The sequence below is a fragment of the Urocampus carinirostris genome, chromosome 15, assembly GCF_059441175.1.
Source record: "Urocampus carinirostris isolate Australia breed hairy pipefish chromosome 15, RoL_Ucar_1.0, whole genome shotgun sequence".
Taxonomy (NCBI): domain Eukaryota; kingdom Metazoa; phylum Chordata; class Actinopteri; order Syngnathiformes; family Syngnathidae; genus Urocampus; species Urocampus carinirostris.
This window is the reverse complement of record NC_142363.1, coordinates 4,399,503-4,409,978: the sequence shown is the minus strand read 5'-3', so window position 1 is coordinate 4,409,978 and position 10,476 is coordinate 4,399,503. Positions and strand designations below refer to the sequence as shown.

The following is a 10,476-nucleotide window of genomic DNA, read 5'->3' as shown; positions in this document are numbered from 1 at the left end:
AGGGTCGTGGGGGTGCTGGAGCCCATCCCAGCCATCTTCGGGCAGTGTGCAGGGGACACCCTGAAGTGGCTGGCAGCTAGGATCTAATAAAAAGAAAGGGCTCAAGGGAGAGCCTTTAAAAAGTATTGGACTTTTTATCCGAATGCCTACCTCCCTGTCCTCCTTGCAATTTCAAAACGCATCGATGTCTTCCCTCCTTATTTCAAGTGTACCTGTTTTGTAAACTAAGACAGTGAGTAGGGAAGGATACTTGGAATACGACAAATATACACAACAGTATTTAGATATGTGTGTAGTGGTAAATAAAAACACAAAAGCCGGTCAAATTAATCAACATTTTATATATATATATCTTTTTTCTTTTAGCAAAAATGCTTTCACACATACATTTTTTAATTTCATTTTTCTTTATCGTCGGGTCACAGAATCATGACTAAGCCAAGTCACGCACAGAATTTTATCTCATTAGCGTGAAAAGGGATGTTACAAGACACAAATAGAACTACTTAGTTAAATCGTCCATTCACAAAATACAAATGTATCTCCTTTATCAACAATGGTGTCGCTTCTATCGACACTGTATTTTTATGTGTTTGTCTTTTTGGTAAGCCGGCCTGACTCATGGAGGAAAGAGTTACATTTGGTGACCACTATCAAATTTGATGACATCACTACTAAATAGGGGACAATTAATATTCTTCTTTTGTTGTTGTTTTTATTTGGGCAAATTCTTTAATTGATATTTTAAGCCGTTTGTGCAGAGTTCCGTTTCACTGAGTCAGCTCAAAAACACCAAATTCATACAACACAGTAAAGCACCTTCACTGTTTGCTTGCAATTAAAATAAAAAACACCATCGAATGATTTTCCCCACGTTTACATTCGATCCAGTAATTTGTACAAAATATGCCAATATACAGAATGCTACACCTAGTGATGAAAAGAAAAGTAAAAACACCGAACATAATCAGATGCAACTAAAATCCCACGGGATATCGAGAAAGGCATGGGTAGAACTCAGTTTGGCTGTTTTTTTTCTAAATTACCACAAATAAAAGCTGGATGAAAAACAACCAATGATAAGGAGCTCGTTGCATGAGTCAACCTCCATACTGTCCCCAAGTGTAGAATACAAAGGATTTCTATGAATGAGTTGAATACAAATGTTTGATCTGTTTGTGCTACATTTCTTTGAATCATGTGTAAACAAGTTAATATCTGACTTTGTCTGTGCTTAGCGAAAGTATTACACCCCTCCCTCAAGAACTTTTGTTGGCTTCAAACTAGCTAAATTGAAAACATTTTCTAAGAATCAACAACAATGTGAGACACAATCGTGAAGTGCAACCAATTTTTTTCCCAACAATTTATATTATTTAAAAAAAAAAAAAAAATAGGTGTTGCAAAAATATATGTCCCCTTTCCTCTCAGGTTAGCCAACTGACTCCAGAAGTTCCCTGATGACTTCTGAACGATCCAATGTTGAACTAAATGACTAACAATGACAGAGTGCTCCTGTGTGTCAATAAGTGAACAACTATTAACAACTATTAGTGGTATCTGTCCTTTATGGAAGAGCGGCAAGAAGAAAGCCCTTTCTGAAAGAATACCCTGAGAAGATGGATGGAGCCAAACACAGAGTGATTCTGGCAGAAAATCTCTTAGAGTCTGCAAGAGACCTAAGATTAGGGCACAGCTTCTGCTTCCAACAGGACAATGTAACCAAACAAAAAGCAAAATCTACAATCAAAGGGTTTAAAACCGACTATATAAAAGTGTTAGAATGGCCAAGCCAAAGTCAAGAACTCAATACTATAGAGCATCTGTGGAAGGATCTGAAAATGCTGTGCACAAGCAATCACAATAAAACCTTAGGAAACTTGAGCTGGTTAGAAGGGAAGAATAGGAAACCGTTTCTGTTTCAAGATGTCCAAAACTTATAGAGACATACCCAAAAGGGACTTGAGGCTGTGATTGCAGCAAGAGGAGGTTACTTTCAAGGGGGCCAATATTTTTGCAACCCCTGCTTTTCAATTTTTTATTAGTTAGCATAATATAAAAGGTTGAATAAATGTGGATAATTTTAATGAGGTTGTTGATATTTATTAAAATATTTTGAAGATTTTATCTATAAGTTTGAATCCTAAAATATGGCAATATCTCAAAAAGTTCTTGAAGGGCCAATACCTTTGCAAGGCACTATATTTGAGTGCCTTTTAATTTTTATTCCTAATACCAACCACCAACCTACCCGACATAAAGTGGAAAACAAAATTTTGAATGTAATTCAATCATTTGGCTCTACCTAGACAAGCGGGCCACAAGGTAAATATTGTGCTTGGTTGAAAAGAGCAATGAACAAACAAATAAATTAAATTGTAAATGGTTCAATAAAGGCTACTTTTTACGATGATTTGATTCTGGTGGAAAACCGAGCTGTGCATACGCCACTCGATGAATCACTCAAAATAATAAATAGTACAAATGATAAAAAAAAAACCTTGATGAAAATAAAATTTGAATTCTCTGTTATACTGTGGTCCTCCGATCAAGTGTGGCAGTAGTCTAATTTCACGCGGTGGGTCACACAAAAGAACATCACATTGCCGTGGCCACGGCTAATCCACTTGGCAGTCCATTTATTTAATAAAGAGCCGGTAAATCCACTCAGGATTTCTTCTCACTGGGAGGGAAAGTTTTCCAGGCCAATGCTGTGCAATCCACGACTCTAAAAGAGTAAAATACTTTTGAGTTTAGTGGTTCGTTGAAGAAAACAAAGACTTTTGAACTTCTCGTACCCAAACCCTGGTCCCTCTGGCTTTCATTCATGTTAGTGTTTGATTTTGATCAAATATAAAGTTTTTGGCTCAGTATTTAAACTGTGCTCTCCATCACCCACTCAGAGCCCTCTAAACTCGGTTTATCGTCGTCAGTGTCATCGTATTGAAGTAGCATGCCATTAACGGACAAGCTACGCTTTGTCCAAATATTACTAATCCGTCGAGGGTAATTCCCACGGCACTGCGTAGATCCCACGTGACCCATGTCGAACGAGTGGCTCCTTTTAGGTTTCCCCTCCTGGGGCAGCCCCAAAAGACGCCCCAGCATGGTTGTGGATTCCGCTCTTCCGAGTAAAGGTTCCTTGTCAGAAAGGGGAGCCAAGGCTCCCGTCATCATAGTACTGGAAGCGGTGGAGGGACCAGCCATGCTGTGACGGTCCCTTGGTATCCCTCGAAGTTCCATAGTGGCGAAGGCCCCTAAAAGGTGGTCCAAGTTGGGTTGTGGTTTGTGCCTCTGCCTTCGTAATTTACTGCTAGGCAGGGTACTGCATTCAGCTCCATGCATACTGTAGCAGTCGCCGGACCTTCTCCCTGTTTGACTCTCCAGTGAGTTTGAGGACGATGACGATGAGGAGATACTGCTCTGAAGAGACCCGCATTTAAACTCCACCATCTCCTCACGCATGACCACCACGGCCGATTTGACCTGCGGCGGGGCCCCGTTAAACCTGTTCACACCGCCATTGGTTTGTGAGTAAGTGTTGCTTACGCTGGGTAATTTTATAGTTTGGATGCCGCTCGTTACTTTATAGCGCACCATGAGGATGATTATAAACACCAACAGAGTGGCCACGATGATACCGCCAATGACCAAGATCATGGTGCCGCCCAGGAAACCGCTGTGGAGGGATTGACATTGCGGATAATCGTCCGTTGTCATAAACTGGACGCAGCCTACGATGTTGGTGGCTGTGAGGGTGGTGGCACTGTCATCCCAAATAGCCAACACGCACAGATCATACTGCATCCCCGGGACCAGGTTGGTGACTACGAAGGCTCTGTTAGTCATTGGAATCATCCTGAAAAGACACACAGGAACACACACAGGATGATATTATTCAAGTTCGCTCTGTTGTTATCACCATCAAATTACATCAGTGATATAGCAGCGTTCATTAACCAATTTGAGACTTTGCATACCTGACAACTTATATGTTTTACCAATATTTTATAGGTTTTTTGATCATTTCTAGTTGTGTATAACACATTTTGTACAGGAAAACGATCTCGTTTTGCCCACTTTAACTCTAATCCGGATTGCCTCGGTCACTGTTAGGGGCCGGTCACACAGACATTTGCGGCTGAATCACGGCTAAAATTTTGCGTTTTTTTTTTTGCCCGTGGTTGCCCGGGATGGAAAATGCGCAAATTTGGCCAACCCGCTGTTCATCTGTGGTATGGCCGGAAAAAAGACGCCGGCGACTGTTCCGCTTCCTCATCGCGTCATTTCCTCGTGTGGCAAACGGGTATAAAAGCTCCCGAGCCGGTGATGTGCCCATATCCAACTTCTACGCAACACCCGCACTACCCCACCCCCTCGCGTGACTTTTTCATCCACGTTTACAATCGCATTTTGTAGAATACGATTGCACTTTATTGTTAAAATAAACGCGTTATATAGACTAAGATCTCCCAATTGTTATAATTAGCTCGCTTTATAGTTTTAATAAGCGTTTTATATAGAATACGATCGCTTTCGTTGGAAGCGCAGCTGAATGCGCGTACACGAGAGGGCGGGAGGATTTACCGTTCGATTACGTTCACAACATAAACAAAGACGGAATGGTTTAAATTGTATTACAATTCCAACAAATGCAAGACGGAGTGGTTTTGGATATATGTTCGCCAATACTTTCCCTAAATGTGAGAAGAAACGAGGTAAATGTGGTTGTAGTAGTGAGGGTATGCAAATTTCGGCACCGGGCTGTAAAATTCATAACCGCACAAGACACAGTCACGTGTTAATCAATATTTCAAGGTATGGCATCATTTTATTTTAAAGTCTTGAAAAGAAATGTCAAAAAATAAAATTGGATCAATACGAGATCACTATGCTGACGGGGGGAGGTGGATTTAAGTGTTGTTGGTCTATCTTTTACAATCATTACTCATTATCGATAAGATCATAATACGCTTCAAAGCTTAGGAGTCGGGATTCTTACTCTCAGCCTATAGGGGTTTTGATCTATCTTCGTTATTCATTATCCATTATCCGTTATCGGTCAGTTCATTATACGCTACAAAGCCTAGGAGCCGGGACACTTACTCTCAGCCAAAAGGCTAAGCTAAGAGGCCAAGCTAAGGTCCTGGCATTAAAGCTTTGTTGCGACCACTGCGAATGCACCGAAAGATTTATTCGAAATGAAGAGAAACTACGCTGACGGGGATCCATGTTCACCCCCTTGACGTCACGAGCACAACTGATGCTCGGCATTCGCGCTGTTTATACGCGGAGAAAGGCGTTTGACTGTCACACGCGTAACACGCTAATTTCACGTAATAACACCGCGATACAGGCGCAGAACATGCTATTACCATGCTCCACCCACGATTACCCGCTGAAATTTCCCGTCCTACCCATGTGTAACCACGCCCTGGCCGCGGCCAGAGCACGTCGTTCCGCGTCATTTCCACGTCATTTCCTCGTGTTGACCACGTGTGCGGCACGCGGTTTGAACACGTGCTCAAACTTTTGAGCTGCTCAAAAGTTTTGAACGCGGCCAACCACGTGAAAATTTGCGACCGCGAGTAAAGCACAGCTCAATCTCGTCTATATGGCGGTCTCTAAACGTCCAACAGCGCCCAACGACATCTGCTTCACGACCAGAAACTTCTGGCCGAGATGGAATAAGAGCTTGCTCTGTCCACTCCACGCATCGGCCCGGTATTGCAGTACCTCCGGGAACGGTGCATTCGCAATGATCGCAGCAAGGCTTTAGGGCTAGGACCTTAGCTTAGCCTTTTGGCTGAGAGTAAGAGTCCCGGCTCCTTGGCTTTGTAGCGTATTATGAACTGACCGATTACGGATAATGGATAATGAATAACGAAGATAGATCAATAACCCTTAAAAACCCCAAAACCCCGCAATGATCGCAGCAAGGCTTTAGGGCTAGGACCTTAGCTTGGCCTTTTGGCTGAGAGTGAGTGTCCCGGCTCCTAGGCTTTGTAGCGTATTATGAACTGACCGATAACGGATAATGGATAATGAATAACGAAGATAGAACAATAACCCTTAAAAACCCCAAAACCCCCCCGTGGATCAGCCTCAATACGCTTGTGAAAGGCTGCGAACCCGCGCCCTGAAGAATTGAGCAGGGCAAAATAATTTTGCGCTGTCACCCGCGCGCGAATTTCCGACCTCGTGTTAAGCACCTCTGTATCTCGTCTGAATGGCGATCTCAATGCGTCCAATTGCGTCCGCCTCAGAGGCAGAAATTTCTGGCCGTGATTCAGCCGCAAATGTCTGTGTGACCGGCCCCTTAGCCCGACGAGAACATCATGGTATATTGCTAATTTTGTCGCGGTATTATACGTAGTCTGTCATGCTGTAAGTAAATGGGTGTGTGTTGTGTTGTGTTTGTAAGGTTTGTTTTTGTTCAATAAGGGGAAGTGCAATCCTTAATGAGGGGAGCAATTGGCTGGGGTTGACAAGTATGGTATTGTGTCAACCAGTCAGAATCCTCAGCAATATGTTTTTTTTTGTCCCGTGTGTCTATTTGTCTCATTAGTTTATACATGTCAAGCCCTCAGTTTATACTACCATTGTCATTATTGTTGTCTTTGTCACTCAAGTCTAACAACAAAATATTTCTCTATCACGTCTTATTGTTTGACCAACGAGAAATGAAAAAAAAAGTAAGTTCATTTGATAGTAAATTTATTTTGCTTATTATTCACATCAACATTGTTTCATCACTACCAGGAAGTGCTAAATAATAAACATTATCCCATTAGCAGTTTTAGATTATTACGAACATTTCCATCTGGCTTTTGTGACTTTGACGCCATCGAATGTTGAACATATTATAAAAGTTCAAGGTTGTTTGAAATTATGTAAACTGTCACTTCCTTAGAAACAGAACATCTCAAATTAATTTGATGTTGTGTGCTCACAATTGAGAGAAAAAAAATGTTAATTTCATGGTCTGTGCATTCTGAAAGGATTTTTCAGACTCTTTTCAGAGACGGCTGAATGTCTCGGAATGATAACCATCCAGGTGATGAGCACTGCAATAATTTCCTTCTAACACTTTTCTTAAAATGGAGACTCGATGCACACGAGCAACAAGCTTAAATGTGATTGAAGTGTTCAGTGCGAGAAGCTTTGCAAGTAGCTTTTATGCGTTCCGAGCATCTGCTGCCGAAATGTACCAATGTCGACAATAATGAGGTAATCATTGCCAACAACCTCTTTATATCGAGTCTTATCTTCACTTATCATCTGGAGGGTCGAAAGAATGACCAACTTGGGTGCTGAGGTACTTAACTTGTTTGGGTGTTTGGTCATTGTGGGTTGGCCATGGTCTAAAAAAATTGCGTGTGTTTTATGCTATTTTTCCCTGTTTTATTTTTTTTGTTTTTGTATATGAGTTTGTCTTGCTGTCGGTCACTCCTCTCGAGGGATATGACCAGGGTAGATCGATAGAGATAGAGATTAGGCAAGCTTTGTGGGTCAAATGAGAAGAAAAGAGATCAAAGTGTTGTTGCCTGATGATGCATTGGTAATTAGGGGTGTGTCAACGATTTTTCAGTGAAATTTCTGTCAGACGTCTCGTTCTGTGTACAGCAAGCTGAGCTGATATATTTTTTCACTATCGAAGGGTCCAAGAGGTGTTTTTCCAAACTGTTTCAGGGCGTTCATGAGGTTTAAATCAAGTCAGCGGAGGGTTGAAATTAATGTTACCTCAAACTTTCTCTGGTCCTCTTTAAAGATGCCTGCAGCCTAACCAGAGTGACGTTTTAACGACTGACCAAGTAACAAACAGAAATGTGCAGGCATTTTGTGCCTGTTCCTAAACTTTTGCCATTTTTGAATCACAGTAAATTCCGGACTACATACGGCTCATTTTGTTTCTGCATTTTCAACATTACGGCTTTAAAATCGATGGGGCTCATTCTTTCTCTTTGAAAACAGTGAGCTGCTCTTTTCCACAACGCATCCGCTATAAATCCAAAACACAGCTGTGATGTCTGGAAATATTCATTAACACCCTTCGAGAGAAATTATACTATTTTTAGTAAACGTTAATGTAACACATTTACACAAAACGAGAGGTTTTAAACCTGGACCCCAACAGTTCTGATTAGTTTATTCTATTTTTAATATTGGACAAATGCAAAGAAGATTTTATAGGATGCTTGGTCCTTATTTTGACTTGCTGTTGTTCATTGTTTCGACAATTATATCATTGTCACTATTGGGAAATCATGTTGCTGTTGTTAAGCCCTTTAGGGCTGATCTGATTTTTGTAACCTTGGATGTTTCATAAAAAAGGAGGAGGGTTTTAGGAAGGAATGGAAATCTCTTATCTCAAAGCTCTTCTCCTGGCCCTCCTTGGAAGTTCAAAATCCGTCTATGCCTAATATTGGGTGTTTACTTAAGTCTAAACATAACAAGTACCCATTTTTTCGATAAACTACAGATTTTCTGCCATTAAGCCCCCTGCCCGATTTTCTTTCAAATCTAAACAACAACACATCTTCACTCAAGACTAGTATTCTAGTCTATGGCTGCTTTATTGAAAGTCTTGCGTAAATAAACCGCTCTAACGATGGTATTCGATTACTGTTTAAGTAAAAGTTTGTCACATGCAGGAATACACAAGCATATGTTGTTTTGTTTGTGTTTTTGTTTTTTTGGTATTCTTGTGACGGACTTTTAGTGTGTAAAAATAAGAGTGTGCAATAACATCAACCGCTCTTTAATGTAAAAAGGTTGGCATGCACTGTATGTTCACAACCTACACTAACCTACAATCTGTCAACTTTTATACTCACAAATAAAGTCCTCCATTTATATATCCATATTGAACAGCAGTGGAAGTCATCGATCAAAAATGCTACACATCTCTTTCTATATCACCGGCCTGTCAGGTAGCTGAAGTTTCCTTTATTTCATGCAAAATGTAATTAAGGTCCGGTATTGAGGCAACCACCAATGACAACAACACAAAAAGGCAGGTCTATGTTGAAATCCGGCTCTATTCTCCACAGTATATAAATCTATAAATTTTAGGGTTGACATTTTATGTGATGGAGCCCTCACTGTGTTTTCTTCATTCACAGTAGTAATTAAGTGCTTGTCTTTGTGATGACCATTTTGAATGGTTACATGATCCAAAAACACTTGAGGTAAATCATTTGGAACGCAACTAAAGACCACGCAGCTGAAAATGGAGTGAAATGTAAGTAATGGGCGTGACTTAGCTTATTTCTAAGCCCCATTAGGCATGCGGCTTCATATCCGATGCGGCGTGTACAAAGACAAAACATAGTTTCTTTCTTAATTTGAACATGCAGCTTATAATCACGTGTGCTCTTCGGAATTTAAAGTATTCTTAATTAGCTTGCTGTCCAAAAGTGGATCTAAATTTTCCTATTATTTGTCTAAATCCCAATCAGTTTTGCTAAACTCGTATCCATTTTTTTAACATTGAAATTAGTTCTGTACACTTATTAAATAAAGAAAAAAACTTTATTTTAAAACCACATGCAAATTAGCTAAATATGCCCCACATTGCAATTCACTAGCCTAACACTGTTCTATAAATAGGCAACGTTGCAGCTTGTCTATCTCTATTCTTAGCTTTGATCTTTATGAACTCCCCCAACCCACACACATAACATGGCAGCGGTTCATTATTTATTGTTAATTGCCTTCCTCCATCAAAAGGGAATACACTACTTTTCCTCATGCATGACAGACCTCATGCAATCTTTTCATTCCACCACAGAAGCTTATAATTGTTATTCAGCCTTCATGACTGCAAGCATACAAGTGAATAAGTAGCCTACAGTAAGATATTTTTTTTTACATGTATTTATTTATTTTAAATGATCAATATAAAGAATATACATGTCATGTCACATGACAGGTGAGGGGTGAGGTTGGGTAATAAATTGTGTTTTGATCCGTGCTTAGTAAAATTATGTATTTTAATCTGATTAAAACTCACTCTATTTCTGGTGTCAATATAGATTAATCAGATTAATTATTCGAGAGTTACTAAATATTGAAATTGGATTTTCAGAATAGACAAAAGGATTTTCTGTTTAAGAAAAAAATCTTAGTAGGATTTAAGAACGCCATTTTGAGATTGAACGTGGTTCTTGGACAATGGTAACACTTTAAAAAACTACAAACAACAAAGCAGCAATTATTAATAACCTTATTGTACAATATTTAAGATGAATATAACTGATTAACTAATTCCGTGTGGGTGAATATTTCAACACCTGCTTTGAGAAGCTTGAATATTTTACTGATTGGGGTTAAATATTTTTAATCATAAAGTGTTAGTCCAATGGACTTATGGTACATAACCATCAAAATCGGAGACTTTGAATGTCATTTGATACTTGTTTTCATATCTGCTATTAGCTCAGTATACAAAAATTATATCACCCCGTAATTTTA

At 39.9% G+C, this 10,476-nt stretch overlaps 1 protein-coding gene across 3 annotated transcripts in view; it reads right to left on the bottom strand.

Annotated features, from left to right (window-relative positions):
* Positions 1 to 321: 321 nt before the first annotated feature.
* LOC148351362 (leucine-rich repeat and fibronectin type-III domain-containing protein 2) overlaps positions 322 to 10,476 on the bottom strand; it is a 266,639-nt gene continuing 256,484 nt past the window's right edge. For all 3 annotated transcript variants that reach the window (XM_088354582.1, XM_088354585.1, XM_088354583.1), the window contains exon 5: positions 322 to 3,859. In XM_088354582.1, coding sequence (XP_088210708.1) covers positions 2,875 to 3,859 — 985 coding nt within the window. In that variant the 3' untranslated portion in view covers positions 322 to 2,874. The remainder of the gene's footprint in view (positions 3,860 to 10,476) is intronic.